At 34.2% G+C, this 26,371-nt stretch overlaps 3 protein-coding genes across 3 annotated transcripts; 1 reads left to right on the plus strand and 2 right to left on the minus strand.

Annotated features, from left to right (window-relative positions):
- Positions 1 to 8,706: 8,706 nt before the first annotated feature.
- On the plus strand, positions 8,707 to 14,253 carry LOC106132290 (calcium/calmodulin-dependent protein kinase type 1). The gene is made up of 2 exons (XM_013331653.2): positions 8,707 to 9,751; positions 10,370 to 14,253. The coding sequence occupies exons 1-2, from the start codon at positions 8,880 to 8,882 to the stop codon at positions 10,569 to 10,571; spliced, it is 1,074 nt and encodes a 357-aa protein (XP_013187107.1). The 5' UTR covers positions 8,707 to 8,879; the 3' UTR covers positions 10,572 to 14,253.
- LOC106132365 (52 kDa repressor of the inhibitor of the protein kinase-like) lies at positions 14,112 to 16,628 on the minus strand. Its single transcript, XM_060947766.1, has one exon. It carries the CDS (start codon positions 16,626 to 16,628, stop codon positions 14,112 to 14,114), a length of 2,517 nt encoding a protein of 838 aa, XP_060803749.1.
- Positions 16,629 to 18,832: 2,204 nt separating this feature from the next.
- On the minus strand, positions 18,833 to 25,534 carry LOC106132364 (protein sly1 homolog). The gene is made up of 11 exons (XM_013331747.2): positions 25,369 to 25,534; positions 25,134 to 25,293; positions 24,379 to 24,680; positions 24,175 to 24,264; positions 23,426 to 23,684; positions 22,911 to 23,069; positions 22,495 to 22,670; positions 21,871 to 22,141; positions 21,508 to 21,637; positions 20,915 to 21,136; positions 18,833 to 20,170 (listed from the first exon to the last, which is right to left on the minus strand). Exons 1-11 carry the CDS (start codon positions 25,394 to 25,396, stop codon positions 20,060 to 20,062), a joined length of 1,908 nt encoding a protein of 635 aa, XP_013187201.1. The 5' UTR covers positions 25,397 to 25,534; the 3' UTR covers positions 18,833 to 20,059.
- Between the last annotated feature and the right edge of the window lie 837 nt (positions 25,535 to 26,371).

A 26,371-nucleotide genomic window follows, 5' to 3' on the forward strand; every position in this document is an offset into this window, starting at 1 on the left:
GCTACACATATCTCGTAGGGATCTCGTCACGATCTCGTATACCTATAGCGTAGACCTACAATTATCTCGCGCTCACGCAAGCAACACAGAGACAGGAAACGGCTGTGTTTGAGCGGTTTATACAAACTTACCTTTGCGAGCAGCTAAATGTTGCACTTATAAACATGCCAAAGATGGCACTTTCGGAAAAATAAATATTATTTTCATAAATTTAAATCTCAGTAACTACGTGTTAACATAAAAATGTTAATGTCGTTTTATACAATAGTCACGCGAATAAAATTTTAAAAAGGCAAGTGCGTATTTTGTGTCCTTCCATGGGGAGCCAACCAAAGGGTTTATTTTTAAATTTCCGCTCAATCATATTGTACATAGGTACGTCTTACCTACCTACGATACACGTGTAGTCTTTATGCAATTTAATTCGACTAAAGATGTTGCCAGTTGAGAATTTAAAAGTTGTATTTAATTAAAAATGGTCTCAAGTGTACAATATATGTTAATTGATATGTTTAAAATATCATTACTCGGTTCCGTTTAATAGAAGAATTTCACCATTGCGCCGCAAAGCAAAGGTATGCAATGAAAGAGAAAGATAAGTATATCTTTTTCCATGTAATATGATTCGAATCCTCTCATCAATACATTTAAAAGAAATTAATAAATTTTAAAAATAATACTTATATTAATCATATGTAAATTCTATTTAGGCCGTAAAAGGATTATAAATAATATGTTTTGTCTACCTTCTTTTCCTCAGCATCTCCACTGGGTGAAGGTGAGGCGATACGTCGCGCAAGTACACTCTGCATGAAAAAAATTCAGTCTGATAAAATTTGAATTATGAAGCTGTATCGTTATTAATGAATGTGTCTAAAGTAAAAATTTAAAAATAATGATTATTTTATGAATTAATAAGTTGAATGTAGGTAGTATAGTGCACGATAATTATGTACCTGTGTTGATTCTGGAGATTCATTTCGAGGCTCCGTTTTCCTGTTATTGTCCTGTAGGAATGCATTGGACACCGTTCTATAATCACTCTCTTCAGCTGGAAGTAACTGAAAAGCAAAGTTTTGTTACTTCTCAGGGAGACATACTATAAACAATAAATTAATTAATTTTTAATCTTGGTTATACTTGAGTGTAAAGGCATGCCTCTACCCGAGGGGTAGATAGAGACTAGACAGCTACATGTTTCCACATGCCACGGTCTCTGCATATCTTTTGCTTCTGTCACATGGCAAGTAGGTACTCTTCCCAATCGCTCACAAAACGTCCCCAATTTGAAAAACGTTACATATGTAAGGTTGAAAGGCATATATATGCCTTTCAACGTCACTACTCAAATACCTATATAATTATAACAGTTTTTTTTTATTTTCTAGATAATAAAGCATTTTTCACCTAAAAGATCTCATTTCTTTCTAATATTTATGTCCGTTTTGCATTTGCAAGCAAAACCTTCTCACTTCGAATTTAGATTAAACAGGATACAGGAATTTATTTTACAGGTACAAAAAATAAAATTATCGATAAAACCCGGTAACTGTGGAACGAGCAATAAATAAATCCCTGAAAGTGCAGGAAGCGGATGTGATGGCTTCATAAACAAATTACAGGCGAACGACAAACTTGAATTTTCTAACAGTCGCTTCTCAAAGTGTTTTATTTATTTTACAAAACATTTATGTTTTATTGCTAAAGTTACCCAGACAATTGATTGAGTTGTTATTTAAGTTTGTTAATAAGAGGCAGATTATCGATGCCCTATTTATGTAGAACTCCGTTATTCTTTCTATCATAACTTTACAACTAACCTCACGGAGTCGAACATTGTCTGCTTCCCATTTATTCGCAATGCGAATTGTCTCCGCAGTCTTCTGCTGCACGGATTTGGTGTCATCTAAAAGTGTAAGCTCGTAGAATTCTTGGATATCTGCAAGAAAATCATAAACATCGATCACGATAATATTGTACCTTTAAGTTATGAACTCATTGATAATGCCTTCATTTACTTGGGGTCTACGTTTACTTCATGTAATATTCTAATAGTTTCATACATTTTTCTAATCAATGCAATCCTAAACATGAAAAACTATTTAAAAAAGGAACACTAAATTGACTTCATATTTTCATAGGAGTAGCTATGTAGTGGTTGATATAGTAACAAATTATGGTTCCGGTTAAATGACATTAAGTGATAATAACAATGGTAGAATTTGCTTTCTGCACTTCTGTCTGAAGGGTCGAAGGTTTTTACTTAGATATTATTAGCTAGGTAGTATACATTTACTCATGATTACGTTAATCAGTAAGCAGCCTAGGTAAGATGGACAAGTGACCATTATGTTATTATCATTATTGAGTTCAGGTTTGTTTTAAACAAAATAATAAGTATTTGTGAAAATTCTCCATACAAATGGCAGTAAGTGGTGTGAGAGTGAATTTTAAAAGTACCTCTGTTCTGTTGAATACACTTTTTATCTAAACTACTAATCTGGTACTGGTAGGTTAAGTATCGCGTGAGTCGAGTCGGGTCTGAGATCGATATCGAACGGTGACCGGCGACCTCAATGCTGGTTCACATAATGATGGAACTATACCTATAAGCCTAATAATACTAAGAAGTTTCCCAAAAGAAAAGTCGGCTTTGTATAATAAGTTTACCCTTTAGTATAATAATAAACGAAAACCTTTAGTTGTATTTTTAAAGTAAGTATAGTGGCATACATACATTGTACATAATAATGATGACACATAAAATATGTGTGTTAATTTACGACAAGTTCAAGCTTTGACTTCGAAGACGTGTATGCTTAGTGAGAGTTTTTTATGAATAATGCGCTTTCAAACAGAATGAATGCTTTTGTCTTTAGCAATCGTTTCAAAGTTGCTTGTTAATTACCAATCAGGTTTAGGCACAAATTGTATTGACGAGCTCTGGTGTGCTCAGCGACCCGTATATTGTGATCTGGGTCAAACGGACCATCGCACATGCAGCACAGTTTGCAAACGTACGCGTCAATTCTGTTTTTAATTGATATTTGTACGAATATTGTAAATTAAATAGAAAAAGGAAGAAGAAAAAACAGCGATGGTTTTACACGTAGTTAAAAACACTAAGGACAAGTAGCCGAAAAAGCTTAACATTAACAAGTCTTTCACAGGTTCTGTTACATACAAGAAAAACTATTTGTAATTACAACGAAATACATATAAATCTCCGAATAAAGTTACGAAATAATACCACATTGTAAAGCATATTTGTATTAGGTACGTAGTTACGTAGTACGTGGTTAGTTCTTTCTTTTTTATCGATACAATTAAACTGTTCCAAACAAATCTCACGTTCTCCAATGCATGAAGTGAAGCCCTGATGAAGCATTATACTCGGCTGCACTGCAATCTCGTATAATGCAAAGCACGCTCACACAAGGTTAATCCAATGTAAGGTCTACGTGAACTCTAAAGTTAAGCTAGCTGACCAGTACATATTACGGAAATGAATGTAGTTGTGTGCTTATGCATTTATTGTAACCATATATTGCTAAACAGAACAGCCAACTAAGTAGAAACAGATAGATAATTTTCAGAAATTATTGAGAGGAAACTATTATGCTTTCCGCTTATCATATTTGGTTCTCCACTCTTTACTATTCTTCGGGGCCTGGATTCCACTTTCCATTAAGCGACATTCTCAGTAACGCCCCTCACTCGCAAATTGTCGTTCGACATCGAGCTCTAATAAGTCCGAAGGCTTTCGCGAGACATGGCCGTACCAGTAGGCGAATGCAGGAGTTTCTCTATTATGATTTCCAGTAGAATCACCACATTTTACGTATTTAATTTAAGCATCGAAGAAGAATAAAACATTAAACAAAAACAAAAACACCTACCGATAATACTAAACCAATTCTGGATAAACAAACAGGGTAAAGTGTGAATTGTTTACTTTACATTACTCGTATCAATCTTACATTTTCGATCAATCTTTCGGGAATGTTTTTAATGTATAGGTACTCAGATCAGTTCAGATACGAACGACGTCATTAATTGCAACATCTAAAAATAATATGGATTACAAATACAATAGCAGTTCGTGGTCAAGGGAGATTCAAGAGCACCGGTGACGTGTGGACACGAGTTGGTGTATTTATAGTTGGCTAGCGGTGAAACCCTTTGACAACTGAGATGTCAAAACATGTTCGATCCGCTACTCCCGTCTGATTATATAATTAAATTATCTTAGGAAAAGACAGACCGGTGCATGGCAGTAAAGATAACAATTTAATTTCATTTAATGATAATGGCAGTCTCAACTCACTTGCACGTAAAAATTCTTTGTAACCTTCTATCGTCGTATTTATTTATCAGATTATAACATTGGAATTATGACGTTTCGTTTCCGGAAAATCTCTGTACTAAGCTGTAGCCTTCTTCCGCTTGACGTTAATCCCGATTAAGTATATCTTCATCTCTTCAGTCAGGAGCTCGGGGTGCGCCTTTTTACAGTTGCGGTTCATACGATTTACAATTCACAGGTTTCTTTATGACATTGAAGTTGAACCAAGCCGTTACTTAAGTACTTATCTTTGAATTTTGTAGAACTACCAAAATATTTAACTAACTTAAAATTTCGCACTGAATGGCGGCGATGGTTAGATGCAAATCATCATCTTCCTCTTAGCGTTTATCCCGGTTGCTTCCTTCTTTTCAAGGACTTGGGGTGATACATATTTTTAACTCTAATTAATAAATATTAAAAATTACATACCGAGCAATGCTTGAAACAGGCGAGATTTGAATATTCTGATGACCCTTTCGATGGCAAGTCGCAGCTGACGATCTTGTGGTTTGACCAATTTACTGTGGTAGTCTTCCAGCAGTTCCAATGCTCGGTGGGCCTCTATATAACAATAATCATGAAATATATATTTGAACTATAGATTCGTCGAACAAAACATAAGTTCGTTTGATATTTATTACAATACTAGCTGTGCCCGCAACTTCGTCCGCGTGGAACAGTTATTAGGGGAATCATTGAAGCTCTCAAGTTTTTTTTTTCACATTTTCCATTATTTCTTTGCTCCTTATAGTTGCAGCGTGATGTTATATAGCCAAAGCCTTACTCGATAAATGGGCTTTCGACGCGAAAATAATTTTTCAATTCGGACCAGTAGTTCCTGAGATTAACGCGTTCAAACAAACAAACAAACTCTTCAGCTTTATAATATTTCTTAGTATATATTAACAGTATATCATTGGGTTAAGCAGAGAACCTTAGTGTGGGTGATAATGATAATAAATAATGTATATCTAATAAAGATACTTACTATACTAACCTATAACCTTACCTAATAACCTATAATAATAGATGACATACAGAGATTATTTACTCTCTTATGATAGAGTCAGAGTTTGATAGTGTGGTGTAAGTTTTTGTTTTTGTACATTCGTAAGAAAATACATGTTATAAAACGTAAACTTTCTATACATGCACTATTATACACTACGCTGTACTTTATTAAGACTTAAAAATAAATTGTTATTCATCCAAATATATATTTATTGTAAGTATTTATAAACTACGAATAGACTAAAATTAAAGATATAAAATGTTGTTCTTAAAACTCAAAAAAATTGCTCATATTTTGTTGTTGTTGATTGATGAAATACTTATTTTATTAATTAAATTCAATCCTTTTCCTCGACTTAAACAAATATTAGACGTTATAACATTTACCTACCTACTTAAACATAAGTCTATAAACTTTACCTTCTAGTTCATGATTCCTTCATTCATATTAATCTGATAGCGAAAAAATGACATTATAATATGTACCTACCAATTGCTTCTTTTCCCGTGCAAATTAAAAGATGAAATTAAGGGAAAGGCTAGGTACTGAACTTACTTAAGATTCTGCTTTAAGGAGATGGGCTAGCAAACTGTCACCATTTGAATCTCTATTTCATTTAGGACATACAGCTGAACGTAATCTTTCAATCTTAGTCAACTTTCTACCCCGTAAGGATAAAGTAGACCTATGTATAAACTTTACAAATAAGTACTTAGCTTTATCGAAACAATCAAAATTAAATTTAAACCTCGTAGGATTGTTATTGCTTGAAAAACTTAGACAGACTTTTCCTAAATTTAATCGGTCGACTGAAATTTCATATTTCAAAACACGCTTATCTAATTTTGGCAAACTTTTCATTACTACTAATTAACTATTCCAAAGTTAACCAAATAAAATCGTAAAGAATTCTCAAAACATGTTGAAAGTAATACTCTGGCCTAAATAGAAATATCCCCCTGGATAAAACTAATAGCCCCTTTTTGATGCCGGTTTAAAAAGTGATTTACATTGTCATAACAATGATCTTTTTTATAACAAAACTAGATACAAAAATACAACTAGGTATTGTAGGTACCAACTATCTACGTAGGTACTTACTATCTCGGATACATAACAAGGAACTCGTCATGAGTGTTCTATTCTGATTTAGATTGCTTTTTTATAATTAAGTACCTTTACGTAAGTTATACATACCTATGTACCTGAAGTTAAGAAATTGTGTTATTGCTGAACTGGCAACACTGACTTTAAATATAGTCATCGATACCTACGAATACGAAACAACAGAAGGGTGCTGTGATAGAACCCTCCACTATTATATATTTACAATACTTTCTACGCACATGAAAAGCCCTGACAATAAGCAATATGCACACAATAAATCGATTAAATAAACATCCCATAAACAGCTGAAAAAGCTATTTTTACAAATAAAATACATTATTCACCTTGCTTTCGTACTGGCATCACGGCACCACCCCCTCACGTAGTTTTTAAAAACCAACCTAGTATTAGTTAAAAATAAAACCTAAAACGTAATTCACAATGAATTTGAGACGAAGAAGATCATTTTAAACAATCTTGTTCACAGCCAATATTATATCAAAACCGCACATTCTCATTATCAACGAAAACATTTAGAAAATAAAGTGTCGAACGATGCGCGACGGTGAATACGCTCGCAAGGGCCATCGAATACTGTACCCAAATGGGATTGGTCGATTTTCTCTGTGACGTCAGGGGGTGGCAGCATAGACAATGGAAAACGTAGAGGGTTGGTTGGGGTGAAATTATTTCATCGGGTTGCCCCACTTTGAAGGATAACTAAACTATGTTTTGTTCAACACGGTTGAAGGGTTAACCTAACTAACATTAGTTCACCTGTAATTATACAGGGTTGGGGGTGGGTATTGGTATGGTACCTTCTTGTAGGTACGAAAATAAACTGTCAGAAATAGAAACTGTTACAAAAATACAAATAATGGTTAAAATTCTTAGGTACCTAGTTCTCTTCAATTACAATAATAAGAACCGATGTATGGATTATGCAAATAATTATGAAGCTGTTGCCCGCGACTTCATCTGCCTGAAATCTCTTTAAATTTTAATTTGTTATGTTATAATGTCTATCTATATAACCGCAAAGTTTTATGAAGGTCCGTTTCATATTTTTTGCGTGAAAGAGTACCTAACATAGGCATACACATCCAGTTATCCTGATAAACTCTCATATTTATAATATTTACGTACCTAGTAAGAATAAGATGGATGTTTAGCCAGCAGTCTATTTTAATTTTTTTTTTTTCATTTCAACGTTAACTTCACTAAGTTAACTTAGAAATGAAAAAAATGTTCAGTTTCATTCTCATTTAGAAAGAAATTATTTACAAATGTTACGTACAACCAAACTAGCTGCGCCACGGACTTGAGTAGTAAGCACCGGAGCTTCGCTCCCGTGGTAATTTTGGGATAAAAAGTACCCATCTGAACATATACATATAGGTGCCGTGTGGTTCCCGGCACCAATAAAAAATAATGGGACCACTATATCTCTTTCCCATGGATGTCGTAAAAGGCGACTAAGGGATAAGCTTATATGTATAGTTGGGATGCCTCTTTAAGGCAATGGGCTAGCAAACTGTTACTATTTGAATCTCAATTCTAACATTAAGCCAAGCTGCTGAACGTGACTTTTCAGTCTTCGCTCTGTCTACCCCGCAAGGGTATATGCCCGCATACACGTGATTATATGTTATATGTATCTGTATATAGAGATATTTCTTTTGTTACGGGTGGAGCTCCTGGCGAAATTATTAATTAATGAAATAAAAGACTCCAAAAGCCACGGTTTGTTAGATAAGTACTGATGTAAAAATTTATTTGTTATAAGCTTTCACCTTCCACTAAACCTGCGTGAAAAGTAACCTCGCTAAGTCCTGTTTCATAAAACAAAATTACATTCGCGTTTTTATATGTATGTGTTAGTTTATTTCAATTCGATTAAATTTATCACATCGTTATTCGATAGACAATGGCAAAATGCTTGTTAAAAGAAGTAAGACAGAGATATGAAGGCCCAAGCAAAGTCCGAGCACGAAGGTAAATTCTAAATCTATGAAGCTAAGTAAAAAAAAAGGTTTTAATATAATTTAAGAGCTTACGCAATTCTTATTTGAATCTTTGTGTATTGTTTCACGAACGATATGGATTGTCCTTAAGGATCGATTTTATTGCACAATATAATAGTAAAAACTAAACTCGTAATGACGTCTAAGTTGCGAAGATGTTAAACTAAACGCAACAAGTAATGAATTTTGAGTTTGACAAATCGTGTGACCTTGTGCGCCCTGCCTGCGCAGCCTGTACACTTTATTCGGTTTAGATTTTACAGAAAAGGAGCGAGCAAGCTAGATTATCGTTTTTATTCTGTCCATCTAGTCTCATTATTATCTACCATATGCAGACATTAATACATTTTAAGTAGTGGAAAACAACTTACGCTAGTGTGGTGTGAAAATGCCTTTGTTTGGTAAAAAGGATTTTGGTAGGAAATCCAAAAAAGATGGTCGGGATTCCGAGAAGCAGCCATCCATTGAGGATAAGTACATCGTGAAAGATTTATTAGGAACGGGTGCTTTTTCAGAAGTACGTCTAATAGAGAGTAAAGATAATGGTCAGATGTACGCATGCAAAATTATTGATAAGAAGGCACTAAAAGGCAAGGAGGACTCTTTAGAAAATGAAATAAGAGTTCTGAAAAGATTCAGCGAGCAAGCCAAAGGTGAAGGAACAGAAAAGAAGATGTTTTCCCACCCAAACATAGTTCAGCTGTTGGAGACTTATGAGGACAAAAACAAGGTGTATCTTGTGATGGAACTAGTGACAGGTGGTGAATTGTTCGACCGTATAGTAGAGAAAGGATCTTACACTGAAAAAGACGCATCTAATCTCATAAGGCAAGTTTTGGAAGCAGTGGATTACATGCACTCACAGGGTGTGGTGCACAGAGATCTGAAACCTGAGAACCTGTTATATTACAGTGCTGATGAAGATAGCAAGATAATGATAAGTGATTTTGGTCTGTCTAAGATAGAGGACTCTGGAATCATGGCTACTGCTTGTGGTACTCCTGGATATGTGGCCCCTGAAGTGTTGGCCCAGAAACCATATGGTAAAGCAGTTGATGTTTGGAGTATAGGTGTTATTTCATACATTTTACTTTGTGGATATCCACCATTCTATGATGAAAATGATGCTAATCTTTTTGCCCAAATATTGAAAGGTGAATTTGAGTTTGACTCACCATACTGGGATGATATAAGTGATTCTGCCAAGGATTTCATCAGACATTTGATGTGTGTGGATGTGGACAAGAGGTATACCTGCAAGTGAGTATAAAAATTTGATATATTTTTTGTAGTTTATATGAGTGCTTGCAAGTTTTGTGTTCATCACCATAATTATTGTAGTAATAAAATAAAAATCTTAAATTATTTGTGTTCTAATTCAAATTCCGAAAAGACAGAGAGAAAAGAAGAATTAGTATGGATCATATGTAGTCCTATAGTCGATAGTCCTTAATAATCTTTTCAAAGCTTGTTAGATGTCAATAACAAGCTGTCCTTTGTGGACCTTTGGGCTTAGGTTGAATGTTATTTTGACAGGGATGGTTTTTTTTTTATGTTAGAGTTGGAGTCTGATATGCACCTATTGATGCTGCAATGGGTCAGTCAGTTTTTACATGAAGTTCTTCTGCAAACTATGCAGAGGAACCTATTGAATATTGAATCAAGGTAAAAGCTAACTAGGTTAGGACTAGGTTAATGTTCCTATTCCCTTAGTCGCCTTTTAGGACATCTGTGAGAGAGAGATGGAGTGATCCTATTTTAAAGTGCAGAAAACCACATAGCACAAGACATTCATATCACCTACTTAAAACATGATTTTTTCAATTTATAAGATTTATTCTTTAGCATCAATTGGAAAATGTTTCATAAACTTTTCAGACAAGCTTTGGCACATCCATGGATATCAGGAAATGCTGCCAGTAACAAGAACATACACGGAACTGTTTCTGAACAGCTCAAGAAGAACTTTGCCAAATCCCGCTGGAAACAGGCGTACCATGCCACCACTGTTATCAGGCAAATGCAGAAAATGGCTTTAAACAGTAGCAGCTCAAGTCGCCAAGTGCAGAATAAGCAGTAATTGCTATCACCCCACCACTTTCCAATGAAATCCTACATCAAAAAGGTACTTAATTTAATAAATCAGTTTTTTTTTTAATGTGGCATCTACTGATATTTTGTATGTCCATCCATCTGTGCATTTTTAATATATGTGTATATGCATATATTTTAACACTTGATTGAATCAAGTCAACTCCGTTTAACAAAGTTGGCTTCTTATTGACACAACAGCATTTGAGGCACTTGTTAGAATGGCGTACATGTCAGACTAATTTAAAATCATTGTCACAGCCGAGATTTGAGTCATTGCTAAACATTGTATATGAATTGTATGTATACATCGGCGCTTTAAAAAAATTATCACAATATTGCTTATTGATATAGAATCTATTTAGATAAATGTTTTAAAATCAACGAAATGTTATGAATAAGACAGCATGTCTAGTCATTATATCATTTCTTATTAAGTATACATACAAATTTTCCTAAGAAATTTAAATGACAACTCCTGTTCTTTAGGATTATTCTTCTATCTACCCTGAATCTCATCTTTCATGAATGACATTATGAATTAAAAATGATAAAAAAAAATGTTGCCATTGATTATGTATTAAGGTATGATCAATACCTTGTTCATCTTAAATCCTATATTCCCTACTATATTAAATTTTTGACTAAAATTGAATAGGTAGGTTAAACTCTTTTATTAAAGATACTGACTAAATGCTAAGGCTAATGGTGATAATCACTTCCTATTGATAAGATCTGTTGAGAAATTCATAGCTAATAAAATTGACATGTTGATGAATATTTACAATTTATGGTTAAATATGCTACACTAAGTAATTTTTAAGTCATGCATTAACCTTAATACCACAGTAGAGTTGCTTAACAATTCAATTCCATCTAGTTGCAAAAAGCAAAGATAGTCAAAGTAATAATTTTAATCCTTGAACATAACTACAGACCTAGTAATTCTTTGAAAAATTATTAAAATATCATGTATTATGTACTAATATGATATCCCTAGTGTAGGCTATATACAATATAACCTTCCTGTCTGGTAATCACAAGTTTTAGAGAAATTAGTAGAAGTTAAAATAGTGCACTGTTAATTGTTTACATAACAAATACTCCTTACCTACTATGACTGCAACTAAACCGTTTTTAGATGGTGTAAGAGTAATCGCAAATAATTTGCTATTACTCATTATGCAGGCCTAATGACTATTGTTGTGTCCAAGTGCCGGAAATAATGCTTTTGTAGATTTTGCAGGCATCCTTAAATCTGTAGAAAAGATGACCTGCAAGACTGATTTAGCGCAATACTGTAAATTAGTATTTGTAACATTTATCCCTCCTTTCGTTCAGTCATAGTTGAATCTCATTGTATTTTCATATCTCTTTTTACCAGCTCTCTTCAATTATTTTGTTCCTTGCAATCATTTTCCTTTAAAATGCATAGTTGGTTCACATAAATGTTAAGCAATAACATGGATACAATTTTATTGTAAAATTACAGTCCATACTTATAAATGAGTCCTATCAAATATACTTAAACATTCCCTTTCAAACATACATTATTTATTGGTGTAGATATAAATTTTCAAGTTTTCAACATTCCAATTTCATAGTGATTCTATTATGAGAACAGAAAAATTGTGTAAAAAATATTTTATGAACATTTTAAATGGATTTGATCAGTAGCAAAGTTAGTATTTATATAAGATTTTAAATACTTCTTTTTAATTTCTGATTCTTTTTTATTTATCATTCTTGATAGGTATTAATAATTAAAATTGGAAACATTCCACTATAATTACTTGCCGCAATTTTCAGAAGGAGGCTAGACATTTTATTTTTGGAATGTATTTGTACTGGTTTTTATTCTGCCCTGGTATAACTAAAATGCCGTTATCTACCAAATCCTTGATTTAAGTAAAACGTCAAAAATGCGATTAAAAATATGAACTGATGCCATTCATCAATGAGAACGCCTATTTATGACTTAAAGGTACCAAAAAGTCGTATATACAGATCGAAAGGGATTTTTTTTTCTTATTCTACTGGTAAAAAGGTGAAAATCCTGATCTCAGATAACGGCATTTTAGTTATACCACGGCAGTATTATGTATAGGTATTTACTTATGAATGTTTTATTATATTACACACAAACAAACTAAATTGGGACTAGATTTGAATTGGAATAATCACCGTCCGTAATCAATATACAGTAAGGACTAAGTTGTTAAAAAATTTATATTTATTGTCTTACTTAGCAGGAAAATATTTAAAGGAAGTGTGAAAGAATTCACTCATCACACCAACTTTGTGCACAGACAACATACCGAAATATGATTTTTATGTATGTAGTGCTCCTTTTGGTAATTTAAGTCATGACATGACATGTTGATGTTCCGCAAATATAATAAATTTTTATTTTAATCACAAATTAAGTTTATTGCAATTTATATACTTAACTCTAAATTACCAGAGGTCTTGTTTTCAAATGAATATGAGAAACATTATTTTCAAAATAACATTGTATACTTGTTTCAGCTATTTTCCTTTTCCTTTGTTAAAAAAAAAATTGAATTAATTTTGTCGGCAATGAAGTTTCTTTGAATTATTATAATCCGTACTTATATATTTTTATAACAACATATGTGTTTATAACTTATTTAAATGTTGTCGCAACTAATTTAGCCATGCCAATTCTTCTGTTGAATGTGATAAGATTGGCGGCCTCAGTGGCGCAGCGGTAGTGCGCTTGTCCGTGACACCGGAGGTCCCGGGTTCAAATCCCGGACAGGGAATTATGGGAAACGAACTTTCTGTCATTTTCCTGGGTCTTGGATGTTTATCTATATAAGTATTTATTATTATTAAAACATATAGTACCGTTGAGTTAGTATCTCGTAAGACAAGTCTCGAACTTATTTCGAGGTTAACTCTATACGTGTAATCTGTCCTGTATAAATTTATTTATAAATTTTCAGATATTTGATATTTTCGTGCTTTGCTTTGCTGAACTTATTTCATGTGACTGTGTCATAACTGTTTCAATATTAAGATGAAGTAGGTATAACTTTAGCGAAACCACAGTTCAGCTTGCCATTTATTTGTGGGGTTAAGATGTATTAGGTATATGCCCTTTGGGCTTTGACATCGCTTACGGTAAACGACCTCGAAAATATAGGAAAATACAAATGTTAACATGCCACACATGAAAATATATTGTTTATGAAACAAGGTCGCTTTAAGTATGGTATGAGCCACGTTGAAGCATATATGTATGTGCGTTTATTGATTTATTCTTATTTATTTTATCATATTGCAAAGGAAGGCAGGTATAACAAAGCTACGTCAAAACAAGTGTTAAAATGTACCACGGGCGTAGTCAGGTTTTGGTATCGGGGGGGGTTCAAGAAAATAAAAAGACCAAAAGTACATAAAATAATCCTTATATTCATAAGAAAATGGAGAATTTGGGAAGTTCTTTTTTGAGCAGTGGTACAGTATCGACTATATAAAAAAATGCCTTTCTCTTATAAACGCATTACAGAATTAATCTTCTGTTTTTCTTTTTAAATATATCCACTACTTCATTCGCGTCAATTTCTATCATATAGTGAATGTTCATGAGAGCCAAGCCATTCAATCTGTTTTCACTTGTTGTGTTTCTCAAGTAGTTTTTAAGTCTTCTTAGGCTTGAAAAAGTCCTTTCTGGGGTAGCAGTGGAAACAGGTATGGTCGCCAATATTTGCAACAATGTGTAAATATTTGGATATAGTTTTTGGTCGCAGTTATCTAAGCATTCCAGAGCTGATTTTGGAATAGGGGATGTGAGAGTCATGGCTGCTTTCCACACTTCAAGTTCTGCTTTGACAACAGATGAACATTTTTCGGGCAGCACTGTCGAATACATACAAAATGCCTCTTCAATTTCACAACTGGTCGCAAAATTTGACGGTAACACACAAGATAGTGCCGATACTACTTTACGGTGTTTTATAAACCTCTCAATCAATTGTTGTATTGTATGGTCGAGAAAAGGGATGAATAAATTTAATTTATAATACGTGGATATATCCGACGCAGGAATATTTGAGCGATTCAGCTGCCTTCCGACAATACGTGGCATAAGCAGTATACCACCATTTTCTTCGAGCAACACCTTTGCTTCTTCATATAGATGGAGATACTCTTCGTCAACTTTGTCTCTTAAAAGTTGCAAAGCATTAATAACATTATCAACGTGGCTGAATGCTGTTATGAGGTCTGCGTTAACTGTCTGCAGTTGCTTTGACAGCGACAATGTATAGCTCATAACTTTTTGAAGAATTACTAGGCACATAACAAAATTCGAAGATCGAAGTGTGTTAAGCATTTGGACGGCTTGTTGCGATGTTTCTTTATTGTGGCTAGATTGGAGTTCTTCGAGAGCATGCACAATCGCTGAATAAATTTCTTTAAATCTTATAACGGCTTCATGCTTATGAACCCACCGTGTTTCACACATTGCAAGCAAGCTTTTTTGATGATCAGCCGGTAACAAATCCCTAATTTTTTCTTTCAGAACAGCAGTGCGTTGAGCCGAATGTCTAAAGTAGGAACCAACAGATTGTACGATTCCAACGCAGTTTCGTACTTCTGCTTGAGAACATGAGTCGGCAATAGCGAGATTGAGAGAGTGTGCACTACAATGTACATAAAGAGCAAGAGGACAGTCTTGACGAATAAATGCTTGGGCACCGTGCAAATACCCACTCATAGCTGCAGCTCCATCGTAACCTTGACCAACCACATGAGAACAATCAAGTCCATGCTTTTTCAGAGCTGTAATTATAAGATTTGCAAGACCGGATCCTGTCACGTCAACAGTTGGAATATACTCTAAAAACATCTCCTTAACTTTATGTTGTTTCGCATCTTTTGAATCAACATATCGCAAGCACAATGAGACTTGCTCCATACGCGCAATGTCAGTTGTCTCGTCAGCGAGAATCGAAAAAAAAATAGCTTCCTTTACTTCGTTAATGATCTTGTGTTGAATAATTTCACCACAAATGTCAATTATTTCATTTTGGATTTGTGGGCTCGTGTAAAGGGCATTCTTCTGAGAAGTGATCAAATGCTCCGAAAGATCTTTATCCCCAGATTCGGCTGCGTACCGCAATAGAGCTCGAAAATTACCCTCATTCTGAAGTGGTTGTTCAGACTCCGGTGTAACGTGAATCCGTCCCGAATCAGTTTTACCTCTTAAAGGTATACCTTGTTTGCCGCAAAAAATTATTCCTTTTACGATGGGGATTAGTTTTTTTCGATTTTCTTGTTGCTGTCTTTTTCTTTCAGAAGACAACTGCTCATCAACTGAAACAACCTGAGAAGACATTACTTTTAGGAAGTTATCTGCGAGTTCCAAATTTCGTTTGTGATATCCTGATTTTGCATGAGTTTCAAATATTTCTAATGCATTCTTCCACTTGCAAAAAGGATCGGTTACAAGCTGGCCGACCCGCTGATGGCCCCCTTTACCTTCATCAAGCGAACGTCTCATTACGACGCAAATTCTACAATATGCTCCACTTTTATACTCAGAATATGCCAACCAGGGGAATCTTTCCATCCATTTCATTTGAAAGCGCAAATTTCGTTTTGTAGAAATGGGAAACTTGTAATCTTGAGGTGGAGTCCAAGGCTCTTTTAAAATTTGGGCCTTTAGATATTCATTCTCGATATTGTCTTCAGTCGCATAAAAACCAACATCCAATTTAGAAGAATGTGAAGATGACGTAACAGATGAGCTGGTGCTGCTGCTGGTCGGTTCTAGGCTAAGTGAAGGGTCGGTAGTGGTAGGTATAAAACAGGGCGCTGGCGACACCACCGACTCGGTCTCGACATTGGATACCGTAAATGAAGTCGAAGGCTCGCTTGTGATCACAATTTTATTGTCAGCATGCAAACTAGTTGTTGGTCCCAAATTCTCTTGTTTACGGGTAGCCGGTGAACCACACCACTTTTTCCAATACTCCATACCTTTAAGTTTATCGCCTTTTCTTTTCTTTTTCTCCATTTTCTCGTAATCTAAAATAATAAAAAAATACTATCTATTTATTTATCTAACCAGCAATAAGTACACCCATCCATGAGAATTAATAATTAATTAATTCTCATTTTATTAGTATTGCTATTTTAAACGTAATAAGTAGTGGAAATTATAAATCTACTTACGTATCACAAAAATGACAAAATAACCTCTAATAATAGTCACTGTAAATTATTGTCCTCTGCTTTACTACTCTCACTCGATGATCGTTGGTAAATGAACACGACACGACAAGTGCGTGCGCGTGGGATACGAAACGGCACGAAAATATACGAAGGTTACCGAATGCGATCGGTTAAACGATTGTGTGTGACGAAGCGCGGGCCGGGTGATAGAATCCAACCAAACCACATACCTATCTTAGCGTAAGAATGGGAATGGATGAGATGTTAATCTTAACTTTTCGGGGGGGGTTTAAACCCCCAGAACCCTCCCCCTGGCTACGCCCGTGAAATGTACTATGGCAACATTATGACAAGTCTTATGTAAGTAATTTTAAAATGTATAATAAAAGATCGGTATGAACATCGCAGACTTAGAAATTCACGACAACACAAATATGGAAATTAAAAATATTATTTACAGTTTTAATATGTTTCCAACTAAAATAAAACAGGAGCATTATTTGAAAAGTTAAATGATATTTCATTAATCATATAGTAGTGCTTTATTGTTAAAAAGCAAAAAAAAAATTGCTTGAATATTTAAATATTATAAGTGTAGTGATGTTTACTAAATAATCGTCTAAATGCGCCTTAATCTGTGTAACTAGTTTTCTCTGTGGCCCTTATCATGTTGCGTACTTATAAGAACGCGCTGTTATTGTACTTGTACGGTCATGTAGCTTTTGTTATCTTATTATTGCTATATTATTGAAATGTTTCGGTGAATCTTAATCATAAATATTTAAGTGCCATGTTTAATCTTATTTAAATGAATACATTGTTTCTTTTTGTAATGCAATTAATTTGTAAGTTTTACTATTCGAATGTTTATGACTGTTATATTTATTATTTCGTATTAGTTGTTATGAAAAAAAAATATATAAAAAGAATCCGGTACAACTTTAAATTTTAATTAACAATTGAACTAAAAAATGTTTCTTAAACTGCAATAAAAGTAACTGCGGGTTAAAAATAGATAGGTACATAATAAATGCCTTTTAGATTTCATTTAACCAATTTGATAAGAGTTTAGAAAAATACTAACTTCTTTTGTGGATAACCTCCCAAGCATAATCAGGCAATAGTTTCTATCTCTAAAAGTTAAGCCAACTGCAGCTGTTATACATACCAGATTAAAGATAAAGAGGGATAATGCATTATTTGTTGATGCGGCGTTGTGTTAGTTAGCAATACAAAATTGTTCAGTTCAGCGTCATGTGTTGACAATATACAAGAGGCGTGTACGTGATCATTATATGTGTACAAATGTACTCGAAACATGTTTTTCTCGTTTCACTAAAGTTCTAAGTATTGGCTGTCAATTTCGTGACCTACTTGAAAAGGGCAAGTTCTAAAAAAATATGCAGTTTCAACCCATTCTATGTTGTATCGGATACTTAAATATATGGTTATTCTTTAGGGTAAATTATTTTCATTGCGCACAATGTTTAATTATCATATTAACGTTGTAAAGTCTTCAAACGATTTCATTTTATTAGGTATTTTAATTATGTCTATTATGTAAGTGCCAGTTGAATATGTTCGGTTTTGCACAAACATATCTGTAAAACATAATATAGATGTGTTATTGTGGTCTTGCCCTATTTACACAGTTATTAGCGTAATGTTATCGAATCGTGTTTGCTCTCTTTTTCACCACTTGTTATTACATTTTAGACCAACAAAAGAAGTTATACGAGATTATTATGGCAACAAGAAATTGCAAGAAATTTATATCAATAATACAGGTTTCTTGAAATCGGTATTTGCCATTATATGGAAAATACTTCAGAAATAGCTTCTAAAAGTGTGTTACCTAAACAAAGCACTTCAATATCGTCTGAAAGCATTCTCATTTTTAACATATCTAATATTCGTATTTTACTCTTACAAATTTGGATATTTATTGCGTACTAAGAATTTATTTTGGTAGTGAATATACCTACATATTTCAAGGTCACCTTTAACAAAAATATACAGATTTATATTGTTTTTCGAGGTTGCCAGTGAGGAAAACGCTTTAATATTCTTATTTTATATGTGTTACTTAAATCTCTATAGTCAGATCTTTACAATACTGAAATAACTTCTATTGTTGGCCTTATAGTTGAATTTGTTACTGTGCCAAAACCATATCATGATCGGTGATTGAAATTTATATTCGTATCATAAGGTTATTTTTTGTTTGACGATTTTATTTTAGAATTATCTTTTACCTTGAACTTTGACATATTTACACAAATATCTGTAACTGGTGCGTATTCTTCTTGTATGCTGATAGCGTTTATGTTTCACTTTTTTCCCGCATAGATTAAATGTTTGTACACGAGGACAGTTTTACGCGCCAGTTTTATTGATTGACAATTTTTAATACAGAGATAAGATATTCAAGTTCCTTGACACATAATCTACTTATGTATTTTGTTTACTTGTTTATTGTTTAGTGTAAGTGTAATGTAACACACATATTTGCTATTTTTCGAGGGTTATTAATATTAATATGTTTAAGTATACCTGGATTATCTTGGGAAGGTTAGCAACGAGAAATTCTACTATTGTACCAATTTTCTTGCCAAGTGTCTTTGTGTCTTTTACACGTAGACTATTTTTTTAATTTTTAAATTTGATCCCTTTGCAGTTAAATTAAAGGCTCTAATACTAGGACGCTTGAAGAAAAGCAAGTTTACTTTGAAACATTCCAAAATGATAATTTTCTCACATTGTGACAGAATTTAAGTCTGTTCTAAGTTGCCTATCAAAGCTGTTCCCAAGACAATTGGGGTATAAAATACACATTTTAGTTATAATTAAGCACAATAGTGTAAGGGCTGGGAAATAAATTCGACAAGTTTCTTTTATATTATCATCTAAACAGTGTATCAATGTTGTGAAACCTTATAAATTTTATTTGCCAGGACACACAATTAAACTACACTATTGTATATTGGTACGAGATGTAAACTGAAAATTTTCGCAGATACTTGCATACTGTCTCCTGGGTTAAGATCTGATTACTGTTAAATACTAATCTTGTGATTTAGATTTTTATACTTCTTGTTCAAAACAATCAAAATTTATTAAGTAGTTGATTTATTAGGTGTTAGCTATATTTCAATGTCATTGTAAATAAAATGCCAACTTGTTGAAATAAAAGTGTCATTCATTATTAGATAATCAACAACCCAGATAATATATATTTGATTATAAATATAGTATGTTACACAGTCGGGAATGTTACTGAATCTCTTCTCCCAAAAGAGATAATTGTTTGAGGAATTGCGTGGCGTTGGGGAGGGTCGTGGCGCCATAAATAATCTTCCTTGGAGTTCCACTTGCGGCTTGTTGCTGAAAAAAATAGGTGTGTTAATAATTTTTCCTCAAAACTGATTCACATCAGATTTATTAAACTAAATGAATACATATCTGAGGTCTCAATCCCATAAAGGGTAGACAGAGCTTCTCGAAAAGATGAAAGGTCACATTCAGAGGGATGGCTTAATGATGGAATTGAGATTCACAAATTGAATTATTAGCTTTTCCCTTTATTGACTTTTACAATATGCACGGGAAGCGAAGCAACTGGCACAACCCTGTCTCTTCTACGCTACCACCATTAGAGGAATGTGCCATTTGCTTAGCCTCCTTACGAAATTCGTGAGAAACATGTGCAAAACACACGGAACGCACAAATATAGGATGCGTTTAGAGCATCAGTTAAAGGGTGGTAAAAGTACAATTAAAGTGTCAATCTATCTTAACGATTGATTACCTACGTTCAATCAGACTACCCATTAGAAGAGTAAGTAATGAATGTAAACACAGTCCATTAACCACGATTAATTACTATTCAACAAAAAGCAATTAAGACGACTAGGTATTTACTCATATTGATCATAACCTCGGTTATGTGTAGTTTTATATATACATAACGACCCCAACGTCAGAGGGATGAAGGAAATTAAGAAATTATTTCTTTAATCGCACTATTATACTCAAGTCATTAATTTATTTTAATTTTATAAATTTGGTATTAAGGATTACTCAATGCACGTAGTGTAACTCCGTTCTCGGCTGACCGAAATCACTCACCTTTGCAAAGTCGATGAGGTTATGATACTCGATATAGTTCCCTCCGCCCACCACGAACACCACGGCGTCGGTGGGCGGGGGGTGCCTGGCGGCGCGGCTCCTGGCGGCGGCGTCCGTGCGCGCCGCGCGCGGGTCCAGCCAGCCCAGCTCCGCGCCCGCCTCCGCGCCGCCCGCGCTAGTTACGCACAGGGCGTCCTCCACTGCGCGACTCACTGGCAGTTTCTGTAACATAAATATTAGGCTGCACATATAGTCCACGTATCCCTTGTCGGGTAGACGGAACAAACAGTCTTGGAAAGAGCGAAGGGTCAAGTTCAGCTGTATGGCTTAATGATGGAATTGAGATTCAAATTAGTGATACGTTGCTAGCCCATCGCCTACAAGATGAATCCCAAGTTTATGAGCGTATCCCTTAGTCGCCTATTATGACATCAATGGGAACGAGATGGAGTGGGCCTATTCTTTTTTGTATTGGTGCCGAAAACCACACGGCTCAAGGTAAAATGACAAAATTTAGGCTTACAAGATGAATCCCAAGTTTATTAGCCTTTCCCTTAGACGTGGTAGTTTTAAAAATTTATATAAGTACTTACGTGTTTCTTTACAACTAAGTTTTTGACCCCTTCCATTACAAAAGACGAGCCTTGAGACACTAGCTTGGAAAACATGGACACTGTTTTAGTACCGCCACCTTCGTATTGGCTGGACAGTTTCGAAAAACCTCTGCAACAAATAATCACAGATTACCTATACAGAGTTGTAGTAGTTTCTTTCTATGGGTGCAGAAGCGAATGTAACACAATATAGGGTTCTTTGTAAATAACTGTAAGTTCGATTTTTCTTGCTATGAGTATGTGACAAATTCGTCAAATCGATTCGTGTAAACAGGTGGAACAATGGAGCGAAATTATCATTCTCTTTCAGCAGTATTAGGCAATAAGAAAACCGAAACTTACTTCCATCGGCGCATATAGGCCATAGGTTTAACATCACATTCGGCTGCCAACAGCGCCGCTTCAAACTTTTTGTATTCGTCTTCGGGCATCTGCGACGTGCACAAATAGTAAATGATAAACAGCCGCATTTTATCCTCCGGAGTTCCAGCATTAGGATCCGCGATAAGATCCAGAACTGCTTTGCTTTCCACACCACTGCTTTTGCTCATAATTTTTTCCTCCAGTTCGAAGAAGGAATCTAACCTTCTTGATTTGATTGCGTTGAGGATTGCTGTAATTTCAATGCAAATAGTTGAGCATCAAAAGGTAAATCGGGCATTTTTCATAACATTTCGATAATATCGCCAAAGTAGAGAAATCCTATGTTTTTAGTTTAGTTTGGTTAACATTATAAAAATCTTAAAAGGAAAAAAAGATAACAAAATCTGTTTTAACGAGTCGGTAGTCTATTCACATCACGTGTTTCTAAGATTTTTTATTAAACCTGTCAAATATTAATAATATAAAAAACGCTAAGGTGACTAATAATGATGGTTAAAAGCCATCAGTTGCGACGACCCACTTTGCAGTACTTCTCACTTCTTATATTATTCTTAATTCAATAGGTAAAAACTTGTAGCTGACCTGTAGCAACGGTAGTGTGCATATCAATGAGTCGTTTTTTCTCCATGAGTTGAGGCAGGGAGTTGACGGCGCTGGTCAGTCGCTGGGTGTTGTCGCTCACCATACTGAGAGCCAAATCACTATCGGCGTCCAGACCCATTGAACTCTTTAACTTTTTCACCTCCGCTTCTGAGCTCCTGGTGGTTTACAAATATAGTTTTTGCAAACAGGTTGAACCTTTATGGGTGGAAGCTGGCATATTATATCGCCTATTTTTTTTTAATAATGACTTAATAACATTTAATTTGAAATAGACGTGACTGTATGTATGCTATGAAGTGGATTGGAATCACACTCACACAGATGTTTCTAGTTCTCTTTGGACATGCCATGTGCGATTTCATCTCATTTTGAAATATTGCATGTATAATATTTACCTATATTTGTCTAAATCTTCCTGTATGGCCTCGGCAACTGTGGGGAAGGGACTGCCCTTGTGTTCCTGCCACAGTGGGTCCTTGGAATCTAGGTCACACACTCGGGTCTTGGGCTTCATACCTGGAACTGCTGGCCCAATATTCTCGGGGACTATTGCTCTGAAATTGTGATAAACTAATACATGTAAAAATTATTAAATTCTCTATATACTGGAGATTTGAGCTTAAGACTATAGAAAATAATACAAGTCAATTTTTCAGCCTCCATTGCAGTACATGAGGGATCGGGTGCGCCCATCAAAATAAGAACGAAAATTTTATATTTTAGTTGGTATGTTTGTTTACAGGTCATGCTTAACATTTTATCCCGTTCCTGAGGGAAAAGCGAGAATTCTTCCAATGTTCCTCCTCAGTTCTCAAAGAAATTACTTGAAAATTAAAAGTATGTTTCATTGATCATTTCTACATGATCATGTAGCTGAAAGAATCCACATACAAGAAAAGCTTATCATTACCTATTCAGAGATAAATCTAGAACATCATGGGCGAGTGCTTGGTAAGTCCAAGTGTGATGCAGTGGTGTTGCCATATCAATATTTCTGTCAAGAAGGATCAACATCGGGCGCGTGAAACTGAACGCGCCCACCGGACCAGAGTTGCCATGAAACAAATTATTTCTAGCATCCCACAAATTCTCTCGTAACTTCTTGTCAAGTTTCTTTGCCACCATTTCCGCGGCATTTCCTTTGCTACTTCGTATTATCGGTACATTACCTGAAATATTATTAATTAATTATAACAAAATAATAATAAGAAATGATAACAAAATAACCAAATGTAATATTCGAGTTGATGATATTTGATAGTACAAGGTTTCACATGCACAACCACTCGCGTGTTCTGATGTATATGCTACATTACCTAAAGTTTTGTCCAAATTGGTGCAGTACCAGAAATTTTTGCATGAAAGAATGTTGCCTTTGATTAAAATTAAGAATTTTAGTAAATTAACAGTTGAAGACTGTTAATTTACTAAAATTCTTAATCCCGTGTTTCCCCGTGGTCCCGTGTTTATTACCTCACAGATCATTGGTACAAATCTTATAGGAAGCTTACAATTTGTTTTTTGCTTCCAGATGGTATATTTTCAGGTTTGATTGTCCAATAAGAAAACAAGTTTATTGCCACAAGGCCATATAACAAATTCAACAATAATGTGCATTTACCTACTTCATTATCTGTACTAAAATATATTTTCACTCACCCAATGTCACAAATACTGAAAACAGGCCCTCCACTATGTGGTCCATGATGGCTTCCATTTCTGTATCTTTTGTGTCACCTTTGTTGATGGCTGAAATATATGAAATTAAAGTATAATGAGAGCTTTAGGTCCCTTTTCAACTACTATCTAATATAACAAGGACTAAACCAAAATCCATTCTGATTTGAAAAAAAGAACACTTACCATAGTATGATAATGGATCTGATTGTTGATGCTTCATTATGAACAGGTCATCTTCCAAACAAATGAAATTCAGATACTGGTCAAAGATTTTGTGGATATTCACAGCAGAGTTGGATTGTATGGCTGAAGCAGCCAAATCCTCCAACTTTTGCCTTGTAATCGGTGATATAAAGTTGAGATGGTACTGATCATAGATACCATTTTCTAAGTCTTGACATATCCGGCCCAGATTTTCTTCTGACGGTGCACAAAAATATACGGCTGGTACTTCTGGTATTGTGTCACGATCTGAATGAAGTTGACTGAAAGTGAATGATAAATATTGAGATAAATTTAGACAAACAAAGAGACAAGAATTGTTATGAATGTAAAGTAGAATATGGTTTGATACAACTTCAGTAGAACAATAATGTAGAAATCACATTTAATTGACATCAACTGAATAAATTGAGAAATAGTTGAAAGTAATTTCAAAATTAGTATAGTTAATATATGTTTATAATGCTACCTATAAACCGTAGATAAAAAAGTAAATCCTCTCTGTACTTGCACTGTATTGTATATGCTTTCAAATATATTTAAATAACTTTACTTATTATAAATATACTAATGACACAGAAAGGTAGTAAAGTCTTTATCAAAGACCTTGCATTATTACGTGAAAAATATAAGTAAAAATGAAAAATTTACAAGTACGGGACATTTGAAGCATTGGAAATGTATTTAAGGGGTAGTATTTTAAACAAAATACTTACACATGAAGGGTAACACCCAGCTCCCTGAGTTCCTTTATTGAGACAAGTGGGGATATTATATCTTGGCCCACTCTATCATAAATTAGAACTTTCCATGCGGGTTCTGCAGCTACACTCTTTGTTAAAGGCTGGTTTAAGTTTAACATTTGCTTTAATGCATCTGTGAAAAAAAAAACAAAGTTTAAATACGGGCGTTCAATGTAAGAAATAAATTTTAGTTATTATTAAAACTTACTAAGTTGGCGTTCACGTAAGGTCGTCATTATATCGTATTAAAGCCACTGCCATTAAATTAATAATGAATTCTAAAGATATTACTTGAAAAATTAAACAATTCTGATCATGAGTTACACCAAAACTGTACACGATTTTGGTACACGAACACGGTGACTGAACTTAAACGTCAACGTTACATTGGCATTATTTTGACAGTGATAGTAACACTTAACTTATAGGCATAGAATCGACGTAATTATTAATAAATGCAGATAGCACTCAGACACAGAAAATCTTTTGGTTTTGACATTATGATAATTAAAAAAGCAGGAGTAGGCACTCTAAATAATTTTAGTGCGATTTCTGCATTTTGTTTTCTGCAAAATGTAGGTAGCAAGGTATGTAGGTATATGGGTTTTTGAATAACTGTCTCAATATTTTAATGTTTCCTTAGTGTAAGGTCTTACTGATTTTACATGTAGGCATTTTTTAAAAGATTTTTCCTTTTTTTTTATAATTCACGTAAAGGTAAATCGTTTTCCGTAGACAATCCATTGTATGTATGTAAAACTTCTTGAAGACCGGGTCATTGGCTGAACTGTGAAGAGGTAACAATCAAACATTCTTTTGCAAATATGGATTTTGGTGAATTTTAATACGAAATGATTATGTCAATATCTAAATATATAAAAGAGATACTGAATTACAGACTTAAAACGCACAGCTCAAATGGCTGGATCTGAAAAAAAAGGTAGCTCACCTACAAAAGAATTATAGGTTTTTCGCAAATACGGGAATTATAGTCATAAATATATATTATGTAATATATAATAAATATATAGTATAAATACAAACTTACACAGACTACATACATAATATTACACAAAATAAACAAATATATAATGATATACATACATATATAATATAGCTTGATTAAAATGAATATTATTATATATAAAGTTATGAAGAGCGGGTAAAGCATTCCACTGACGAACTGCCTGAACTGGTAATGATTTAGAGTA

The sequence above is a fragment of the Amyelois transitella genome, chromosome 14 (genome assembly GCF_032362555.1).
Source record: "Amyelois transitella isolate CPQ chromosome 14, ilAmyTran1.1, whole genome shotgun sequence".
Classification (NCBI taxonomy): domain Eukaryota; kingdom Metazoa; phylum Arthropoda; class Insecta; order Lepidoptera; family Pyralidae; genus Amyelois; species Amyelois transitella.